The sequence below is a fragment of the Ranitomeya imitator genome, chromosome 4 (assembly GCF_032444005.1).
Source record: "Ranitomeya imitator isolate aRanImi1 chromosome 4, aRanImi1.pri, whole genome shotgun sequence".
Classification (NCBI taxonomy): Eukaryota; Metazoa; Chordata; class Amphibia; order Anura; family Dendrobatidae; genus Ranitomeya; species Ranitomeya imitator.
This window is the reverse complement of record NC_091285.1, coordinates 532,663,944-532,687,505: the sequence shown is the minus strand read 5'-3', so window position 1 is coordinate 532,687,505 and position 23,562 is coordinate 532,663,944. Positions and strand designations below refer to the sequence as shown.

Below are 23,562 nucleotides of genomic sequence, written 5' to 3'. Positions count from 1 at the left end.
AGGATGGGCATTGACCTGTCTTTTTCCTCGGCTTTCCATCCTCAGACTAATGGCCAGACCGAACGAACCAATCAGACCTTGGAGACATATCTGAGATGTTTTGTTTCTGCAGACCAGGATGATTGGGTGTCCTTTTTGCCGTTGGCTGAGTTCGCCCTTAATAATCGGGCCAGCTCGGCTACCTTGGTCTCTCCATTTTTCTGCAATTCTGGGTTCCATCCTCGTTTCTCTTCAGGACAGGTTGAGTCTTCGGACTGTCCTGGTGTGGATTCTGTGGTGGACAGGTTGCAGCAGATCTGGACTCAGTTAGTGGACAATTTGGCCTTGTCCCAGGAGAAGGCTCAACTTTTCGCTAATCGCAGACGCCGTGTGGGTCCCCGACTTCGTGTTGGGGATCTGGTTTGGTTATCTTCTCGTCATATTCCTATGAAGGTTTCCTCTCCTAAATTTAAACCTCGTTTTATTGGTCCGTATAGGATTTCTGAGATTCTCAATCCTGTGTCTTTTCGTCTGACCCTCCCAGACTCCTTTTCCATACATAATGTATTCCATAGGTCGTTGTTGCGGAGATACGTGGCACCTATGGTTCCATCTGTTGAACCTCCTGCCCCGGTTTTGGTGGAGGGGGAATTGGAGTATATTGTGGAGAAAATTTTGGATTCTGGTGTTTCTAGACGGAAACTCCAGTATCTGGTTAAATGGAAGGGTTATGCTCAGGAAGATAATTCCTGGGTTTTTGCCTCTGATGTCCATGCTCCAGATCTTGTTCGTGCCTTTCATGTGGCTCATCCTGGTCGGCCTGGGGGCTCTGGTGAGGGTTCGGTGACCCCTCCTCAAGGGGGGGGTACTGTTGTGAATTCTGTGGCTGAATTCACTCCTGTGGTCACAAGTGGTACTGCAGCTTCTGAGCTTCCTCCCTCAGGTGTTCTGGTGAGCTCGTTGGCTGCTTTGTTATTTAACTCCACCTGATTCTGTCTTCCTTGCTCCTTGTCTATGTTCCAGTGTTGGACCTGAGCTTCTGGATCTTTCCTGTGGCCTGCTGCTCTGCTTAGATAAGTGTTTCTTTGCTTTTGTTGCTACTTTTTCTGTCCAGCTTGTCTATTCGTTTTTGCTGGAAGCTCTGAGACGCAAACGGTGCACCGCCGTGCCGTTAGTTCGGCACGGTGGGTCTTTTTGCCCCCTTTGCGTGGTTTTTTGCTTTAGGGTTTTTTGTAGACTGCAAAGTTCTTTTTGCTATCCTCGCTCTATCTAGAATATCGGGCCTTACTTTGCTGAATCTATTTCATCCCTACGTTTGTCTTTTCATCTTGCTAACAGTCATTATATGTGGGGGGCTGCCTTTTCCTTTGGGGTATTTCTCTGAGGCAAGTCAGGCTTGTTTTTCTATCTTCAGGCTAGTCAGCTCCTCAGGCTGTGCCGAGTTGCATAGGTAGTGACAGGCGCAATCCACAGCTGCCTTTAGTTGTGTTTAGGATAGGTTCAGGTATTGCGGTCTACAGAGATTCCACGTCTCAGAGCTCGTTCTATTGTTTTTGGGTTATTATCAAATCACTGTATGTGCTCTGATTGCTGGCACACTGTGTCACTGGATTGCTTACATAAAAGCGGGGGCCCGCATTGGGCCCCATCTCATCTGCTCACCGGGCCCCTACCGGCAGGCTAGACCGGGCCCTTAGCAGCGCTGCGGCAGTTTTTACACTATTGACGTGCGGGCCCACACCTGCACGTCAATAGTTAACAGCCACCAGCCAATCGGAGGCTGGCAGCTGACGTCAGCCGCAGCGCACGCGTTGCTGGTGTCTGACGTCATTGTCAGTCGCCAGCGAGTGTGCGCTTCAACTGCATGGAGGGAGCTTCACCCGCCGCAGGAGAGCAGCCAGGTAAGAAGAATTTTTTTTTATTGAGAGCGGCGATCTGGGTGACCAGGGGAACACTGTGAGACATGGGGACAAATGCCCAATTTTGAGGGTCACCCCGCAGGAAAGATATAATAATCTTAACCTGCTGAGCAGGGTCTCCAGAAGAGCGAGATTTCAAAGAAAGGAACAGCTTGCAATTGTTCCTAAAATTCAGAAAACTAGATCTATCTCCAGCAAAGAACTCTGGAATAGGAATTCTAGGTTCAGACATAGGAGCATGTACAACAAAATCTTGTATATTTTGAACCTTAGCAGCAAGATTATTCAAGCTGGAAGCTAAACTCTGGACGTCCATGATAAACAGCTAAGGTCAGAGCCATTCAAGGATTAAGAGGAGGAAGAAAAAAAAAATCAGCCAGGCTGCAATTAAGGCTAGGCAGCAACCTCAGAGGAGAGAAAAAAAAAAAAAAAAAACTTCCTCAGACTACTTTTCCTCCTACTTCAGCCCAAACATTTCGGCCGGCTATACTGTCATGATTCCAATGGCAGGGAATCACAAAAGGACAAGCACCAACGAGCTCTAGGGTGATGGAACCTGAGCTGACGGCGACCCTAAACCTGAACACGCAAATAACAATAGCCGGGGAACGTGCCTACGTTGATCCTAGACGTCTCGCACCAGCCGAAGATCTTACTTCCCCTATTAGAAGAAACACAGACCTCTCTTGCCTCCAGAGAAATACCCCACAGAAATAGCAGCCCCCCACATATAATGACGGTGAAATGAGAGGAAGGCACATACACAGTATGAAAACAGATTCAGCAAAATGAGGCCCGCTAAAACTAGATAGCAGAGGATACAAAAGTAAACTGCGCGGTCAGCAAAAAACCCTTCAAAAAAACCATCCTGTAATTACTTGAACTCATGTTCCAACTCATGGAACATGAGGAGCAATTACAGCCCGCTAGAGCAACCAGCAGCAAAGAAACAATTATATGCAAGCTGGACAAGACAAAAATAAAGCAAAACGTGGAACAAGAAAATCAAAAACTTAGCTTGTCCTGAAGATTACTGTAGCCAGAAGCTGAGGTAACAAAACACTCTGATAACCTTGATAGCCGGCGGGGAAATGACAAGAAAGCCCGGTTAAATAGGAAACTCCCAAATCCTAATAGAACAGGTGGACACCAGAGACAACAGAACACAAATCACCCAGTACCATCAGTAACCACCAGAGGGAGCCCAAAAACAGAACTCACAACAGTGGACATGGGGCAGAATGCGTGATACGGGGCATGACTGGAGACATGGGGGCATGACTGGAGACACTGGGAACATGACTGGAGACACTTGGGGCATGACTGGAGACACTGGGGGCATGACTGGAGACACTGGGAACATGACTGGAGACACTGGGGGCATGACTGGAGACACTGGGGGCATGACTGGAGACACTGGGGGCAGGATTAGAGACAGATGGGGCAGGATGGAGACTCGGGGCAGGATTGCAGACATGGGGGCATGACTGGAGACATAGGGGGCAGAATCGAGATACGGGGCATGATGAAAGACATGGGGGCAGGATTGGAGACAGATGGGGCAGGATGGATACGATGGCGACAGATGGGGCAGGATGCGGAGATCATATGGGGCAGAATAAATACTCATGAGGGAAGGATGGGAGAACATATGGCTGAAGCCAGGAATGAGACACACGGGGCTAGGATGGGGAATATTATTACCATAGGGGCTAATTAACCCCTTCCCGACCTTTGACGCATACGCTGCGTCATGAAAGTCGGTGCCATTCCGACCCATGACGCAGCATATGCGTCATGGAATGATCGCGTCCCTGCAGATCGGGTGAAAGGGTTAACTCCCATTTCACCCGATCTGCAGGGACAGGGGGAGTGGTAGTTTAGCCCAGGGGGGGTGGCTTCACCCCCTCGTGGCTACGATCGCTCTGATTGGCTGTTGAAAGTGAAACTGCCAATCAGAGCGATTTGTAATATTTCACCTAAAAAAATGGTGAAATATTACAATCCAGCCATGGCCGATGCTGCAATATCATCGGCCATGGCTGGACACACTAATGTGCACCCACCCCACTCCTCCGATCGCCCCCCCAGCCCCCCGATCTGTGGTCCGCTCTTCTCGGTCCTGTGCTCCGCTCCCCCGTCCTCCTGCCCGCTCCCCCCGTGCTCCAATCACACCCCCCGTGCTCTAATCAAACCCCCCCGCACTCCGATCACCCCCCCGCACAGCGATCACCCCCCCGCACAGCGATCCCCCCCCCGTGCTCCGATCCGCCTGCCCGCACAGCGTTCCCCCAGTCCGTGCTCCAATCCACCCCCCCCCCCCGTGTTCCGATCCACCCCCCCCGTGCTCCGACGCCCCCCCCCGTGGTCCCCCCCCCACCCCATCATACTTACCGATCCAGCCGGGGTCCCGTCCGTCTTCTGCCTGGGCGCCGTCATCTTCCAAAATGGCGGGCGCATGTGCAGTGCGCCCGCCGAATCTGCCGGCCGGCAGATTCGTTCCAGAGTGAATTTTGATCACTGAGATATAACCTATCTCAGTGATCAAAATAAAAAAAAAAGTAAATGACACCATCCCCTTTGTCACCCCCATAGGTAGGGACAATAATTTTTTTTTTTTTTCCACTAAGGTTGGGGTAAGAACTAGGGTTAGGGGTAGGGGTAGGGTTAGGGTTAGGGGTAGGGTTAGGGGTAGGGTTAGGGTTAGGGTTAGGGTTAGGGGTAGGGTTAGGGGTAGGGTTAGGGTTAGGGGTAGGGTTAGGGGTAGGGTTAGGGGTAGGGTTAGGGGTAGGGGTAGGGTTAGGGGTAGGGTTAGGGTTTCGGTATGTGCACACGTATTCTGGTCCTCTGCGGATTTTTCCGCTGCGGATTTGATAAATCCGCAGTGCTAAACCGCTGCGGATTTATGGCGGATTTACCATGTTTTTTCTGCGCATTTCAATGCGGTTTTACAACTGCGATTTTCTATTTGAGCAGTTGTAAAACCGCTGCGGAATCCGCAGAAAGAAGCGACATGCTGCGGAATGTAAACCGCTGCGTTTCCGTGCAGTTTTTCTGCAGCATGTGTACAGCGATTTTTGTTTCCCGTAGGTTTGCATTGAACTGTAAACTCATGGGAAAATGCTGCGGATCCGCAGCGTTTTCCGCAGCGTGTGCACATACCTTTAGAATTAGGCTATGTGCACACGGTGCGGATTGGCCGCTGCGGATCCGCAGCAGTGTTCCATCAGGTTTACAGTACCATGTAAACATATGGAAAACCAAATCCGCTGTGCCCATGTTGCGGAAAATACCGCGCGGAAACGCTGCGTTGTATTTCCCGCAGCATGTCAATTCTTTGTGCGGATTCCGCAGCGTTTTACACCTGTTCCTCAATAGGAATCCGCAGGTGAAATCCGGACAAAAAACACTGGAAATCCGCGGTAAATCCGCGGTAAATCCGCAGGTAAAACGCAGTGCCTTTTACCCGCGGATTTTTCAAAAATGGTGCGGAAATATCTCACACGAATCCACAACGGGGGCACATAGCCTTAGGGCTAGGGTTGGGTTGGAATTAGGGTTGTGGTTAGGGTTAGGGGTGTGTTGGGGTTACGGGTGTGTTGGGGTTAGGGTTGTGATTAGGGTTACGGCTACAGTTGGGATAAGGGTTAGGGGTGTGTTGGAGTTAGAATTGAGGGGTTTCCACTGTTTAGGATCATCAGGGGTCTCCAAACGCAACATGGCGCCACCATTGATTCCAGCCAATCTTGTATTCAAAAAGTCAAATGGTGCTCCCTCACTTCCGAGCCCCGACGTGTGCCCAAACAGTGGTTCACCCCCACATATGGGGTACCAGCATACTCAGGACAAACTGCGCAACAATTACTGGGGTCCAATTTCTACTGTTACCCTTGAGAAAATAAAAAATTGCTTGCTAAAACATCATTTTTGAGGAAAGAAAAATGATTTTTTATTTTCACGGCTCTGCGTTGTAAACGTCTGTGAAGCACTTGGGGGTTCAAAGTGCTCACCACATATCTAGATAAGTTCCTTGGGGGGTCTAGTTTCCAAAATGGGGTCACTTGTGTGGGGTTTCTACTGTTTAGGCACACCAGGGGCTCTGCAAACGCAACGTGACGCCCGCAGACCATTCCATCAAAGTCTGCATTTCAAAAGTCACTACTTCCCTTCTGAGCCCCGACGTGTGCCCAAACAGTGGTTTACCCTCACACATGGGGTATCAGCGTACTCAGGAGAAACTGGACAACAACTTTTGGGGTCCAATTTCTCCTGTAACCCTTAGGAAAATAAAAAATTCTGGGCTAAAAAATTATTTTTGAGTAAAGAAAACGTATTTATTATTTTCACGGCTCTGTGTTATAAACTTCTGTAAAGCACTTGGGGGTTGAAAGTGCTCACCACATATCTAGATAAGTTCCTTTCGGGGTCTAGTTTCCAAAATGGGGTCACTTGTGGGGGGTTTCTACTGTTTAGCAACATCAGGGGCTCTGCAAACGCAACGTGACGCCCGAAGAGCATTCCATCAAAGTCTGCATTTCATAACGTCACTTCTTCACTTCCGAGCCCCAACATGTGCCTAAACAGTGGTTTACCCCCACATATTGGGTATCAGCGTACTCAGGAGAAACTGGACAACAACTTTTGGGGTCAAATTTCTCCTGTTACCCTTGGGAAAATAAAAAATTGCGGGCTAAAAAATCATTTTTGAGAAAAGATTTTTTTTTTTTTTCATGGCTCTGCGTTATAAACTTCTGTGAAGCACTTGAGGGTTAAAAGTGCTCACCACACATCTAGATTAGTTCCTTTGGGGGTCTAGTTTCCAAAATGGGGTCATTTGTGGGGGATCTCTAATGTTTAGGCACACAGGGGCTCTCCAAACGCGACATGGTGTCCGCTAATGATTGGAGCTAATTTTCCATTTAAAAAGCCAAATGGCGTGCCTTCCCTTCGGAGCCCTCCCGTGCGCCCAAACAGTGGTTTACCCCCACATATGGGGTATCAGCATACTCAGGACAAACTGGACAACAACATTTGTGGTCCAATTTCTCCTATTACCATTGGCAAAATAGGAAATTCCAGGCTAAAAAATCATTTTTGAGAAAAGAAAAATTATTTTTTATTTTCATGGCCCTGCATTATAAACTTCTGTGAAGCACTTGGGGGTTTAAAGTGCTCAGTATGCACCTAGATAAGTTCCTTGGGGGGTCTAGTTTCCAAAATGGGGTCACTTGTGGGGGAGCTCCATTGCATAGGCACACAGGGGATCTCCAAATGCGACATGGTGTCCGCTAACAAATGGAGCTAATTCTCCATTCAAAAAGTCAAAAGGCGCGCCTTCCCTTCCGAGCCCTGCCGTGTGCCCAAACAGTGGTTTACCCCCACATATGAGGTATCGGCGTACTCGGGAGAAATTGCTCAACAAATTTTAGGATCCATTTTATCCTATTGCCCATGTGAAAATGAAAAAATTGAGGCGAAAAGAATTTTTTTGTGAAAAAAAAAGCACTTTTTCATTTTTACGGAACAATTTGTGAAGCACCTGAGGGTTTAAAGTGCTCACTAGGCATCTAGATAAGTTCCTTGGGGGGTCCAGTTTCCAAAATGGGGTCACTTGTGGGGGAGCTCCAATGTTTAAGCACACAGGGTCTCTCCAAACGCGACATGGTGTCCGCTAACGATGGAGATAATTTTTCATTCAAAAAGTCAAATGGCGCTCCTTCCCTTCCGAGCCTTACCATGTGCCCAAACAGTGGTTTACCCCCACATGTGAGGTATCGGTGTGCTCAGGAGAAATTGCCAAACAAATTTTAGGATCCATTTTATCCTGTTGTCCATGTGAAAATGAAAAAATTGAGGCTAAAAGAATTTTTTTTGTGAAAAAATAGTACTTTTTCATTTTTACGGATCAATTTGTGAAGCAGCTGGGGGTTTAAAGCGCTCACTATGCATCTAGATAAGTTCCTTGGGGCGTCTAGTTTCCAAAATGGGGTCACTTGTGGGGGAGCTCCAATTTTTAGGCACACGGGGGCTCTCCAAACTTGACATGGTGTCCGCTAAAGAGTGCAGCCAATTTTTCATTCAAAAAGTCAAATGGCGCTCCTTCCCTTCCAAGCCCTGCCGTGTGCCCAAACAGTGGTTTACCCCCACATATGAGGTATCAGCGTACTCAGGACAAATTGGACAACAACTTTCGTGGTTCAGTTTCTCCTTTTACCATTGGGAAAATACAAAAATTGTTGCTGAAAAATCATTTTTGTGACTAAAAAGTTAAATGTTCATTTTTTCCTTCCATGTTGCTTCTGCTGCTGTGAAGCACCTGAAGGGTTAATAAACTTCTTGAATGTGGTTTTGAGCACCTTGAGGGGTGCATTTTTTAGAATGGTGTCACTTTTGGGTATTTTCAGCCATATAGACCTCTCAAACTGACTTCAAATGTGAGGTGGTCCCTAAAAAAAATGGTTTTGTAAATTTCGTTGTAAAAATGAGAAATCGCTGGTCAAATTTTAACCCTTATAACTTCCTAGCAAAAAAAAATTTTGTTTCCAAAATTGTGCTGATGTAAAGTAAACATGTGGGAAATGTTATTTATTAACTATTTTGTGTCACATACCTCTCTGGTTTAACAGAATAAAAATTCAAAATGTGAAAATTGCGAAATTTTCAAAATTTTCGCCAAATTTCCGTTTTTATCACAAATAAACACAGAATTTATTGACCTAAATTTACCACTAACATGAAGCCCAATATGTCACGAAAAAACAATCTCAGAACCGCTAGGATCCATTGAAGCGTTCCTGAGTTATTACCTCATAAAGGGACACTGGTCAGAATTGCAAAAAACGGCAAGGTCTTTAAGGTCAAAATAGGCTGGGTCATGAAGGGGTTAAGAGATATTATTACTGCCATGATGTATTTATTTTATTTTTTGAGTATACTGTTTGAAATGGGGGGGGCGGTCCTGTTACTGTGTAGAGTGATACTATGTCGCCTTTTTTTCTTCATGTGGTGTAATGTAGAAGTTGGGAAAAATTAATTAATGTGTTCTGCAAGCGGAGCTCAAAATAACTGTTATTTCCTGCAGAGACGAGCTCTGGCTGGAAGAAGTGATGGCAGTCTGTGCTGGATGAAAGATAAAAAACAAAGATGAAGGACTTCACCTAGAGACATCACTGGGGTGTCAGTGTGTATCCTATACACTGACAATATACACTGTATACTTAATACAGACCTCCCGTGTATAATGTCACCAGTGATCACTGTATTACCTGTACACAGACACTGCATACTAAGTTCAGGTCTCCTGTGTATAATGGCACTTATGGTGTTAGTATTGTATTTTTTTATTACTGATCAGTATTGTAGTATTCAGGCACTATGTGGTGGTAATATGTGGTCTGGACATGGTGTTTCGGTATTTGTCCCTTGTATGTGCTATTTGGTCACTTTGTGGTGGTAATATGTGGTCTGGTCATGGTGCTGTGGTATTTGTCCCTTGTATGTGATATTATTTGGTCACTGGTGGCAATATGTGGGCTGGTCATGGTGTTGTGGTATTTGTCCCTTGTATGTGATATTATTCGATCACTGTGGTGGTAATATGTGGTCTGGACATGGTGTAGCAGTATTTGTTCGTTGTATGTTATATTATTGGTCATTTTAAAAATTGAAAAATAAATAAAAATATACCTAAATTGCATTGCATATTTTAACAAATATTTATTAGGTTACAGCAGAGTAGGGCCCGGCCAAAAAGTGTCTACCGTGTTATGGTGGCGGCTTAAAAAATATTTTGGCCAAAACAAAAGCTGCCGGATATATGTGTGATCTGGTGATAGGAACTGTTAATGTGTGATAGGTGAGAAGTGGAGTTTTTCCAAGAGAGAGCCGTGGGACTGTGGACAGTTAGAGGAGTGGAGGCGGGGCTGGGGAGGAGCCTGGGTGGAGTCTCAACAGGGCCCCGAAAATTTTGCCAGTATGGGGCCCCGAAATTTCTAGTGGCAACCCTGACCACAGGTGGGGTAGCCAACCCTGGGAGCTCTGACGTAACATCTGCCATTATACCAGCAGGTCAGCGGAAGGGTGAGGCTCCGTAATGTGCAACATCTTGTTGGTATTTTGTTGGGACTGTTCTATGTGTTATCTACCTGTTTTGTGATTCAATAAAGCATTACCACACTGTTTTATCCTCACCCTGCATTGCCTGAGTAGCATTATGTCCACGTTAAAGGGAAAGCAGGCATTCGCCGGACGATCCCTGGTCCATGCGGTTTCGGCTAGCGGACCTGGGCGCCCCTCGACCCCCTGTGTTTCTACAGATGGTTAGGCTTTATGCTGAGGATATATATTAGAAAAGTCATGGACATTTTAATTGCACAAAGCTTAGGCATATTTACAAAACACTAGTATTCCCCTTGAAGGTGCATGTTATTTTCACTATTTAATAAGCTAGGCTTTTACCTATCTCCTGTCTGTGACTTCCTTTTATTTAAGGAAACACTGGGCATCCACAAACAGGTGATTTTACTAAGTAACACTTGTTAACCAAAATACACACAAGTGTCCTTCATGACAGGCTAAAGCAGGAGTGGGGAGTCTCAGACCCCTGGGCCAATTATGTCCCACAATGACCCTTTCTCTGGCCCCCAGGCAGATTCCTAGAGATCACAGTGCTTGGGCCGGCAGCTGTGTTTTGATGGCCACCAGCCTTTTTAATTTATTTTTGCTTTGTGAGCGCACACGCACAGCGTTCACTACTGCATGCTGAGGCTCCTGCAATGAAAGATTACGTCCTAACACCAGTGCAGCGTCAGAAAGTACTTTGTGAGCGGAGTTAGCGCATAATTTGTACAGGCCGCCAATTCTGGTAAAATTGCTTTGATTCGGGGCCGTCATCTCAAAGAGGTTTTGTTTTATATGTAAAAAAGGAAAAATGTGACAAGGAAAGACATGTGTTATGAAGCATATGATGGGTGAACCCAAACAGTAAATTTTGAGGTCCATACCGAATGGCTTAAGTCCGTGCACGGACCCTGAACATGGATTTCTCCAGGAAGTCCATTGTTACTGTTCGGATTCGGCAGCCCAAACATCAAGTGTTTCCCACGCTGTCATTTGTGCGATAGTGTAAGAAACACCGGTGGCTCTGATCATTAAGTTCATTACTGCCGGTTAACCTTCATCAGGCTGCATAATTTTACAACGTTAACAGGTTGCAGAGGTACAATTGTACCTTCATATATATTTTATTGAAATTTGGCCAATATATTCTGGACCAAAACTGCAGAGATGTCACGAAATTTCAGCCCTCTACGGCTTTTCGAGAAAAAAAACTTATTGCAATTTTAAAACGGAATAGTTACAATTGTACCTACTCAGCCGCCATTCATATCTTCTTTCCAGCAGCGTTCGCTGGCTAGAAGAGGGGTGGAGCCGCATATTCATGACTGTAATGGGCGGCACCACATGACCGCTCATACAGGAGAAGGTGTGGTGAGGACAGGACGCTGCGAAGGAGCCGGGTGAGTATTTTAGTAACAGCGGGGGGGGGGGGGGGGCACAAAAGTGGGAGGGGGATGGAGACAGGGATCGTTATTTTAAACACGGGAAAAAAAAGGATTTTTCATATCTTCTAGCCAGCGAACGCTGCTGGAAAGAAGATATGAATGGCGGCTTCAGCACCAGATGCAGGGGACAGCGCTTACTTGTAGCGCTGTCTCCTGCACGGTCCGTGTGGTACCCAGTTGGCACACGGGCGGCACACGGCTGCCGCACGTGTGCCACACTGATGTTCATGGTAAGCACACGGACACACTGACACGGATAATTCCCGTACCGATTTTTCCGGTACCGGAATTATCTGGACGTGTGAGACTGGCCTTAAGAGTACTAATCCCATCATCCAACACCAGCTCTCACTGATAGTAGCAAGGCTGATGCGAGTTTTCATCAGCAGGCACCTGTGCAAGAAATAAAAAAATGGTGTGGGTTCCCCTCTATTTTTGATAGCCAGCACAGGTCCAAGCTGTATTTTTAAATTATTTACATAAATAATTTAAAATAACTGTGTAGTGTCCCCCCCATTTTTGACAACCAGCCAACCTAAAGTAGACAGCTGGGGGCTGGTATTCTCAGACTGGTAAGGAGCCATGGATATTGACCCTCCCAAGTCTAAAAATTGCTTCTATTAGATGTGCCAATTGTACCAGGTCCTTCCCACTTGCCTTGGTGTGGTGGCAAGTGGGGTCATAAGTTTGGGGTTGATGTCAGCTGTTTTATGGCGGCTGACATCAAGCCCAGGGGTTAGTAATAGAGAGGCATCCTAACCCCATAGTCAGATTGTAATAAAGGCACAGCAAGAATAAAGTCATTGATTTGAAATAAAAACTTCAAACCCTCTTTTAACCCCTTAGTGACAGAGCCAATTTGGTACTTAATGACCAGGCCAATTTTTGCAATTCTGACCACTGTCACTTTATGAGGTTATAACTCTGGAACGCTTCAACGGATCCCGCTGATTCTGAGATTGTTTTTTCGTGACATATTGTACTTCATGTTAGTGGTAACATTTCTTCGATATTACTTGCGATTATTTATGAAAAAAACGGAAATATGGCGAAAATTTTTAAAATTTTGCAATTTTCAAACTTTGTATTTTTATGCCCTTAAATCAGAGAGATATGTCACGAAAAATAGTTAATAAATAACATTTCCCACATGTCTACTTTACATCAGCACAATTTTGGAAACAAAATTTTTTTTTGTTAGGGAGTTATAAGGGTTAAAAGTTGACCAGCAATTTCTCATTTTTACAACACCATTTTTTTTTAGGGACCACATCACATTTGAAGTCATTTTGAGGGGTCTATATGATAGAAAATAATGAAGTGTGACACCATTCTAAAAACTACACCCCTGAAGGTTCTCAAAACCACATTCAAGAAGTTTATTAACCCTTTACGTGCTTCACAGGAACTGAAACAATGTGGAAGGAAAAAATGAACATTTAACTTTTTTTTGCAAACATCTTAATTCAGAACCATTTTTTTTATTTTCACAAGTGTAAAAACAGAAATGTAACCATAAATTTTGTTATGCAATTTCTCCTGAATACGCCAATACCCCATATGTGGGGGTAAACCACTTTTTGGGCGCACCGCAGAGCTTGGAAGTGAAGGAGCGCCGTTTGACTTTTTCAATGCAGAATTGGCTGGAATTGAGATCGGACGCCATGTCACGTTTAGAGAGCCCCTGATGTGCCTAAACAGTGGAAACTCCCCACAAGTGACACCATTTTGGAAACTAGACCCCTTAAGGAACTTATCTAGATGTGTGGTGAGCACTTTGAACCCCCAAGTGCTTCACAGAAGTTTATAACGTAGAGCCGTGAAAATAAAAAATCGCTTTTGTTTACACAAAAATGATCTTTTCGCCCACAAATTCTTATTTTCACAAGGGTAACAGGAGAAATTAGACCACAAAAGTTGTTGTGCGATTTCTCCTGAATACGTCGATACCCCATATGCGAGGGTAAACCACTGTTTGGGCGCACCGCAGAGCTTGGAAGTGAAGGAGCGCCGTTTTACTTTTTCAATGTACAATTGGCTGGAATTGAGATTGGACGCCATGTCGCGTTTGGAGAGCCCCTGATGTGCCTAAACAGTGGAAACCCCCCACAAGTGACACCATTTTGGAAACTAGACCCCTTAAGGAACTTATCTAGATGTGTGGCGAGCACTTTGAACCCCCATGTGCTTCACAGAAGTTTATAACGTAGAGCCGTGAAAAAAAAAATTGCATTTTTTCTACAAAAATGATCTTTTTGCCCACAAATTTTTATTTTCACAAGGGTAACAGGAGAAATTAGACCACTAAAGTTGTTGTGCAATTTCTCCTGAGTACGTCGATACCCAATATGTGGGGGTAAACCACTGTTTGGGCGCACCGCAGAGCTTGGAAGAGAAAGAGTGCCGTTTTACTTTTTCAATGTAGAATTGGCTGGAATTGAGATCGGACGCCATGTCGCGTTTGGAGAGCCCCTGATGTGCCTAAACAGTAGAAATCCCCCACAAGTGACCCCATCTTGGAAACTAGACCCCCCATGGAACTTATCTAGATGTGTGGTGAGAACCTTGAATGCCCAAGTGCTTCACAGAAATTTATAATGCAGAGCCGTGAAAATAAATTTTTTTTTTTTCCACAAAAAAGATATTTTAGCCCCCAAGTTTTTATTTTCACAAGGGCAACAAGAGAAATTGGACCCCAAATGTTATTGTCCAATTTGTCCTGAGTATGCTGGTACCCCATATGTGGGGGTAAACCACTGTTTGGGCGCACGGCAGAGCTCGGAAGGAAGGAGCGCCGTTTTGGAATGCAGACTTTGATAGAATGGTCTGCGGGTATTATGTTGCGTTTGCAGAGCCCCTGATGTACCTAACCAGTAGAAACCCTCCACAAGTGACCCCATTTTGGAAACTAGACCCCCCAAGGAACTTATCTAGATGTGTGGTGAGAACTTTGAATGCCCAAGTGCTTCACAGAAGTTTAGAATGCAGAGTCGTGAAAATAAAAAATATTTTTTTTTCCACAAAAAAGATATTGTAGCCCCCAAGTTTTTATTTTCACAAGGGTAACAGGAGAAATTGGACTGCAATAGTTATTGTCCAATTTATCCCGAGTACGCTGATGTGGGGGTAAACCACTGTTTGGGCGCACGGCAGAGCTCGGAAGGGAAGGAGCGCCTTTTTGGAATGCAGACTTTGATAGAATGGTCTGTGGGCATTATGTTGCGATTGCAGAGCCCCTGATGTACCTAAACTGTAGTAACCCCCCACAAGTGACCCCATTTTGGAAACTAGACCCCCCAAGGAACTTATCTAGATGTGTGGTGAGAACTTTGAATGCCCAAGTGCTTCACAGAAGTTTAGAATGCAGAGTTGTGAAAATAAAAAATATTTTTTTTCCACAAAAAAGATATTGTAGCCCCCAAGTTTTTATTTTCACAAGAGTAACAAGAGAAATTGGACCCCAGAAGTTGTTGTCCAATTTATCCCGAGTACGCTGATGCCCCATATGTGGGGGTAACCCACTGTTTGGGCACACGGCAGAGCTCAGAAGGGAGGGAGCACCATTTGACTTTTTGAGCGCAAAATTGGCTGTCGTGTTTGGAGACCCCCTGATGTACCTAAACAGTGGAAACCCCCCCAATTCTAGCTCCAACCCTAACCCCAACACACCCCTAACCCTAATCCCAACCTGATCCATAATCCTAATCACTAACCCTAACCATAATCACAGACCTTACCCCAAAACAACCCTAATGTCAACCCTAACCATAACCCTAATCAAAACCCTAAATCCAACACACCCCTAATCCTAATCTCAACCCTAACCTCAAATCTAACCCTAATCCCAATACACCCCTAATCACAACCCTAACCTTAACCCTAATCCCAAACCTAACCCTAATCCCAAGCGTAACCCTAATGCCAACCCTAACCCTAATACCAACCCTAATCCAAACCCTAACCCTAATCCCAGCTCTAACCCTAACTTTAGCCCCAACCCTAGCCCTAACTTTAGCCCCAACCCTAACCCTAGCCCTAAGGCTACTTTCACACTTGCGTCATTTCGCATTCCGTCGCAATCCGTCGTTTTGGACAAGAAACGGATCCTGCAAATGTGCCCGCAGGATGCGTTTTTTGCCCATAGACTTGTATTGCCGACGGATCGTGACTGATGGCCACACGTCGCGTCCGTCGTGCACTGGATCAGTTGTGTTTTGGCGGAGCGTCGGCACAAAAAAAGTTCAATGAAATGTTTTTTTGTACGTCGCATCCGCCATTTCTGACCGCGCATGCGTGGCCGTAACTCCGCCCCCTCCTCCCCAGGACATAGATTGGGCAGCGGATGCTTTGAAAAATTACAGCTGCTGCCCACGTTGTGCACAATTTTCACAACGTGCGTCGGTATGTCGGGCCGACGCATTGCGACGGCTCCGTACCGACGTAAGTGTGAAAGAAGCCTAACCCTAAATTTAGCCCCAACCCTAACCCTAAATTTAGCCCCAACCCTAACCCTAAATTTAGCCCCAACCCTAGCCCTAACCCTAGCCCTAACCCTACCCCTACCCCTAACCCTACCCCTAACCCTAACCCTACCCCTAACCCTAACCCTACCCCTAACCCTAACCCTAACCCTACCCCTACCCCTAACCCTACCCCTAACCCTACCCCTAACCCTAACCCTACCCCTAACCCTACCCCTAACCCTACCCCTAACCCTAACCCTAATTTTAGCCCCAACTGCTGTTCTCCTGCCGGCCGGCAGATGGAGACAGATGGCGGGCGCACTGGGCATGCGCCCGCCATTTTCTTCTGCCGGCGGCCAGGAGGAGCAGCAAGAGGATCCAGGGACCTAGGTGAGTATGCTAGGGTCCCCGAATCCCCCTATTTCTCTGTCCTCTGATGTGCGATCACATCAGAGGACAGAGAATTACACTTTACTTTTTTTTTTTTTTTTGCGGTCGCCGGTAAACAGTTAATTACCGGCGATCGCAAAACAGGGGTCGGTAATACCGACCCCGATCATGCTCTTTGGGGTCTCGGCTACCCCCGGCAGCCGAGACCCCAAAGATTCTCCCGGTGCCGGCCGGCGAGCGCACTGCGCATGTGCCCGCCATTTTGAAGATGGCGGCGCCCACCAGGAGACACGAGGAGCATCGGGGGAGCTAGGTGAGTATTGGGGGGCCACCTGGGACCCCTTTTCTCTGTCCTCCGATGTGCGATCACATCGGAGGACAGAGAAATTAAAAAGAGATCGCGTTTTTTTTTTTTTTTTGCGATCGCCGGTAAACGGTTAATTACCGGCGATCGCAAATGCGGGGAGGGTTAAAAAACCCCCGAATCATGTTCTCTGGGGTCTCGGCTACCCCCGGCAGCCGAGACCCCGGAGAAAATCGGCCTCTGGGGGGCGCTATGTACTTTTTCCACAGCGCCGTTAATTAACGGCGCTGTGGTTTAAGTACCCTTAGGGGCCGCCGTTAAAAGGCGTATCGGCGGTCGCTAAGGGGTTAAACATTTATATCACAAAAAGTAAACAAGCAAAGTTTTACTCCCCGTTCCGCTGAACGCTGACCATGTCAACAGTAAAAGATCAGAATTAATAAAACGCCATATTCCTCACCTGTCCACCGATAATCCATTGATGCTTATGTCCCTTATAAAAGACAAAAAATAATAACACACCATATTCCTCACCTGTCTGACGATAATCCATGAATGATGCCACCGCTCGCTTTCCACGCCAACCAGAACACACTGAGACAGAAATGTGATTATGCTCCTACAGTGTGTAGTGCTAATGTGAGAAAGGTCACCAAAGTTCATAGCTGAGGTCACCGGAGTTCATTATTCTTTTTAAGCCCAAGTACTATCTTTAAGGGCAGTCCCACACATCCAGATAATTCCGGTACTGGAAAAATCGGTACCGGAATTATCCGTGTCCGTGTGTTTCTGTGGCACATCAGTGTGGCACACGTGCGGCACACGTGTGCCGCCCGTGTGCCCACTGGGTACCACACGCACCGTGCAGGAGACAGTGCTAAAGTTTAGCGCTGTCCCCTGCATCTGGTGCTGAAGCCGCGATTCATATCTTCTCTGCAGCAGCGTTTGCTGGAAAGAAGATATGAATAATCCTTTTTTTTTGTTTCTTGTGTTTAAAATAAAGGTCCATGTCCCCACCCCCCTCCCACCCTTTGTGCGCCCACCCGCTGTTATTAAAATACTCACCCGGCTCTCTCGCTGGCTGGCGCTGCTTCCTGTCCTGGCCGCACCTTCTACTGTATGAGCGGTCACGTGGGGCCGCCGATTACAGTCATGAATATGCGGCTCCACCTCCCATAGGGGTGGAGCCGCATATTCATCACTGTAAATGTACAAAAAAAAAGGATTATTCATATCTTCTTTACAGCGAACGCTGCTGCAGAGAAGATATGAATCGCGGCTTCAGCACCAGTGAGGGGGACAGCGCTTACTATAGTGCTGTCTCGTGCACAGCACACGGACTGCACACGGACAACGTCCATGTGCGGTACGTGTTTTACACGGACCCATTGACTTTAATGGGTCCGTGTAATCCGTGCGCTCCCACGAAAACTGACATGTCTCCGTGTTTGGCACACGGAGATAAGGTCTGCAAAAAATCAATGACATCTGCACAGATGCATTGATTTGAATGTGTCTACGTGTGTCAGTGGCTCCGGTATGTGAGGAAACTGTCACCTCACGTACCGGAGCCACTGACGTGTGAAACCGGCCTAAAGGGGTTATACATTACTGTAATACTGATGAACTATTCATAGAATAGGTCATCAATATCAGAATATGTGAGTCCAAAACTGAAGACCCCAACTGGGAGTAGGGACCTTCAATAAAGTATAGTGGACATATAAGTATTTAAAGGGAACCTGTCACCCCGTTTTTTCAGATTGAGCTATAAATACTGTTAAATAGGGCCTGCGCTGTGCGTTACTATAGTGTATGTAGTGTACCCTGATTCCCCATGTATGCTGAGAAATACATTACCAAAGTCGCCGTTTTCGCCTGTCAATCAGGCTGGTCTGGTCAGGTGGGCGTGTTCACAGCGCTCTTTTCTTCTCCAGCTTTCCGTTGGTGGCGTAGTGGTGTGCGCATGTCCAAGGTCCGAATTCCCTGCGCCCACGTGAAGACACAGTGCGCGATCTGCGCTGTAATCCCTTGCATCGGTGGGGGCGGCCATCTTCCTGGGGCCGCGCGTGCGCAGATGGAGTGCTCTGCTGCACGGGGCTTCAGGAAAATGGCCGCGGGATGCCGCGCGTGCGCATTAGAGATCGCGGCGGCCATTTTTCCAAAGCCGAGATGCAAACTCGGCTTTGGGAAAATGGCCGCCGCGATCTCTAATGCGCACGCGCGGCATCCCGCGGCCATTTTCCTGAAGCCCCATGCAGCAGAGCACTCCATCTGTGCACGCGCGGCCCCAGGAAGATGGCCGCCCCCACCGATGCAAGGGATTACAGCGCAGATCGCGCACTGTGTCTTCACGTGGGCGCAGGGAATTCGGACCTTGGACATGCGCACACCACTACGCCACCAACGGAAAGCTGGAGAAGAAAAGAGCGCTGTGAACACGCCCACCTGACCAGACCAGCCTGATTGACAGGCGAAAACGGCGACATTGGTAATGTATTTCTCAGCATACATGGGGAATCAGGGTACACTACATACACTATAGTAACGCACAGCGCAGGCCCTATTTAACAGTACTTATAGCTCAATCTGAAAAAACGGGGTGACAGGTTCCCTTTAATTAATAAGCGACCAATGAATAAATGATTGCATAATAAATACTATGGACACATATGTGATATCAACCATTCTGGGTGACAATGTCTATGCAAGCAATGTTAAGTTAAGTTAAAGGAAGGAAGAGGTTTCACATGTACCCATTCAGATGGAGACGTTTATTCTCAGCGAGGTAAGGCAAGTGTAGGACCTGGTATAAGAGAGATGCCGTAAAGGGGCTACCAGGTACACATAAAATTGGCCATTTTTATGCGCTAAAAGCTCTCATTTTTCATATTTCTAGTGCAGTAATGCAGTTCAAATTTTGTTTTTCAAGTTTGTATGTTCTAGCGCTGCAGTGTGCTGCCTTATTTACTTAACTATATACGAGTTGGCGACTCTAGGTTCAGCACCTGTTCACACTGAGTCTATGTTTGGATGTGCCGGTCAGGTTTTTGAAATGTATTCTCTAGCCTTGTGATCGTGCACTCCGCCTCCTAGCCACAGGTGTTTTAATTACAGCAGGTCCGATACCCCTCCACAGAGAGAGAGAATTTTGGTCTAGGAAGAGGTTTCACATGTACCCATTCAGATGGAGACGTTTATTCTCAGCGAGGTAAGGCAAGTGTAGGACCTGGTATAAGAGAGATGCCGTAAAGGGGCTACCAGGTACACATAAAATTGGCAATTTTTATGCGCTAAAAGCTCTCATTTTTCATATTTCTAGTGCAGTAATGCAGTTCAAATTTCCTTTTTCAAGTTTGTATGTTCTAGCGCTGCAGTGTGCTGCCTTATTTACTTAACTATATACGAGTTGGCGACTCTAGGTTCAGCACCTGTTCACACTGAGTCTATGTTTGGATGTGCCGGTCAGGTTTTTGAAATGTATGCAAGCAATGTAGCGGGAAGGTTTGCACCAGTCTGAGCACATATTTCTCTGAGCAAAGCTGCATTACTAAAACGTGAATTAAAAAAAAGAGAAATAATCCTGTAAAAGTAATATTTTATCTGCTAGAAAATAATCCTACAACTATCAATATAAAAAACACTATATATGTTTGCATTATTGCTTTTTGCAATGCTTTAAATCTGTGATGTTTAAATTTTCACTAAAAACTTACTGTTCAAAAAAAGAACACAATATGGTACTGCTTGTAAACCGAAACTCACTTTTTAATCGAAGTTCAAAATGATTTTAAATGAATGATAAAAAGAAATGCAGTAAAAATTTTCAACAAACTGAACATGTTGTACCCCACGTGTGAACATATCCTTAAGATTCTGATCAGCATACGGTGAAAGATATTGATGGAGATGATTTATTGTGTGAACAGTCCCCACTACAAGTAATTTCTCACTCAGTATATATTATTACATCACAGAGTTTATTCAGTAAGAATTAAGAAAATATTTTATTCATTAAATCTATATATTATACTCTATGTGATAATGTGGTATAAGCAATATTTCTTACCTTTTATTGGCTGTTGATGGATTTCCAGAGCCATACAGAGATGTGACAAGCGCAATCTTCTCAACACAATCAGCTGGATAGGAGAATGGCAGTTTGTCACCCTTAACAAAGCCCCTTTACACTAAATCTGAGGCTGGGGCATGGTACTTGGTCATATCACACGTGCGCTTATGAGCCCAGGAAGCAACTTGTATCCAGCAAGAAAATAGAATTATACAATGCAAAAGTCTTAAAGTGCTATTCTTCTCAAAGCTTTAGAAGTTATTTCGCAAGACCAATGTGCGGTATGTTGTTTTCCTGAAAATCCAAAATTTGGAGTCACAAAGAGCTCCCTGCTCCTTTACTTATCAGCTGTTCCTTTGGAAATGTCAGCCAGACCTCTCCATGTCTTTGCACCTCAGCATCATTATGTTGCATGTGCTTTCAGTTCCCTGCCTCCTTGATCAGGTGTTAATGTACATTTGTATGAGATCAGGGTTCAGCAGATGTGCAGTACCACAGCTCTGCAGCAACTACCTCTTTAATATTCAGATTTTATAATCCAGGTGGATTGATAAAATATTGAAATAACCAGGCAACTAATAATCTAATAAATCATTTTTATAGTCTTGGTTGGATCTGCTAAGTTAGTAAGAGCCGGAGATGCAGAGATGAACTGGACCTCTTCGGAGCTGGAGTAGGAATGAAGCAAGGAGCTGATTTTCTTCCAAGAGGGCTGAGGACTGTGATGTCACATACCTGCAGTACATCTTCTGGTCGTGTGTAAATGAGTCAATGTGAACGCCTGCTACTCATCTATCTTCATCTATCTTTTCATTCATTTAAGAACAAAAATTCTTCTGCTTCTATAGAATTATTAAAGCCCCCCGAGAATTGCTCCGGTGCTGGTATCATGTAGGGAGGGTAAACCAATTATAAAAGAAATAGCCTTCAAGCTTTCAATAATATTTTATATAGGGATACAATACCAAATTTAATATTTATCCAGCTACGCAACGTGTGGTAATATATCAGTCCCATGTCAGAATGTTATTAAAATTAAATTATTGAAGTTTATTCATCCTGCCTAGAAAGTCGAGATTGGAAACTTTTCAGATGCTAAAGGTATTATGAAGAAACCACAGCTTCAGTGCAATATAAAAGTATGTTCGCACAAAACCATATTACGGCTCTATTGTATCTCTATAATGGTTCTGCAGCGGGAATGACTTATTATATTGTCTAAAAGTAGGAAATTTTGGAGTACCTGTGCTTTGCATTATGTTTTTTTGTATTGTTTTTTAAATCGCTCTTGCGTCTTTTCAAAAGAGTAAGCGGCGCACAGAGGGAGGAAGATGCTTCACATGGCCTGACAAATTTAGCATAAACTACAGAAGAATTTACAGGTTAAGATAATACAAATGTATTAAGAGGTCTACAGTGGCATGCATAAGTTTGGGCACCCCTTTTCAAAATTACTGTTATTTTGAAGTTAAGTTGATGATGAAATGATCTCTAAAAAGGCCTAAAGTTAAAGATGACACATTTCCTTTGTATTTTAGGGAAAACAAATACAGTGCTCAAAAAAATAAAGGGAATACTAAAATCCCACATCCTAGATATCACTGAATGAAATATTCCAGTTGTAAATCTTTATTCATTACATAGTGGAATGTGTTGAGAAAAATAAAACCTAAAAATTATCAACGTAAATCACAACTAATATCCCACAGAGGTCTGGAGTTGGAATGATGCCCAGAATCAAAGTGGAAAATGAAGTTACAGGCTAATCCAACTTCAGTGGACATGCCTCAAGACAAGGAAATGATGCTCAGTAGTGCGTGTGGCCTCCACGTGCCTGTATAACCTTCCCTACAATGCCTGGGCATGTTCCTGATGAGGCAGCGGATGGTCTCCTGAGGGATCTCCTCCTAGACCTGGACTAAAGCATCCGCCAACTCCTGGACAGTCTGTGGTGCAACGTGACATTGGTGGATGGTGCGAGGCATGATGTCCCAGATGTGTTCAATCGGATTCAGGTCTGGGGAATGGGCGGGCCAGTCCATAGCTTCAATGCCTTCATCTTGCAGGAACTGTTGACATACTCTAGCCACATGAGGTCTGGCATTGTCCTGCATTAGGAGGTACCCAGGGCCAACCGCACCAGCATATGGTCTCATAAGGGCTATTTCTTCTTACTTATTCCTCAGCGCCACTTTTTAATGGTGCTGAGGAATAACAGTATAGTGCAGCTGAGCAGCGGCGATTCCCGCAGTACTGATGCCGGACGGTTTTGCAACCGATCGGGGTCAATTAACCCCTTAAATATCACTGTCAATTGCAACAGCGGTATTTAAGTTGTTGCAAGGGGGTTACAAGACCCCCTTAGTAAACATCAGACCCCCGCAATGAGAATCGTGGGTCCCGATGGTTACCATGATATCCTGAGGTCATGTGATAGGCTGAGTCTCACAGGCACCAGTCAGTACAGTCAGTCAGTCATGAGTACAGCAGTGTATGAAACAAGTGATCAAAATAAAAACTATACATGTCCCACAGTGGGACTAAGTAAAAAAAAAGTAAAATAAAACATCTAAAAAAGTTTTTTTTTAAAAAAGGCACACCGCTAAAATCGGTTTCACCACTCAAAACATAGCATTTGTGATAAAACAAAAATAAAGCCAAAAAAGTACACATAATTGGTATCTCCACGTCCAGAATAGTATAAATGAAAATTCCAAACAGCCCCGCAAAAGCCCTAATATGGCTCATTCGGCAAAAAAATAAAAATGTTATAGCCCTCAGTATACGATGATGCAAAAATAAATTAATTTTGCTAAAATATTGTTTTTAATGTGTAAAAATAACAATATAATAGAGCAACCTCCAGCACACA

At 45.3% G+C, this 23,562-nt stretch overlaps 1 protein-coding gene across 1 annotated transcript in view; it reads right to left on the bottom strand.

The window, feature by feature from the left end:
• The window catches only part of LOC138674243 (gonadotropin-releasing hormone II receptor-like), a 67,352-nt gene extending 45,992 nt beyond the window's left edge, over positions 1–21,360 (bottom strand). Inside the window, exon 1 of the mRNA XM_069762137.1 lies at positions 20,688–21,360. Coding sequence (XP_069618238.1) covers positions 20,688–20,721 — 34 coding nt within the window. The 5' untranslated portion in view covers positions 20,722–21,360. The remainder of the gene's footprint in view (positions 1–20,687) is intronic.
• Between the last annotated feature and the right edge of the window lie 2,202 nt (positions 21,361–23,562).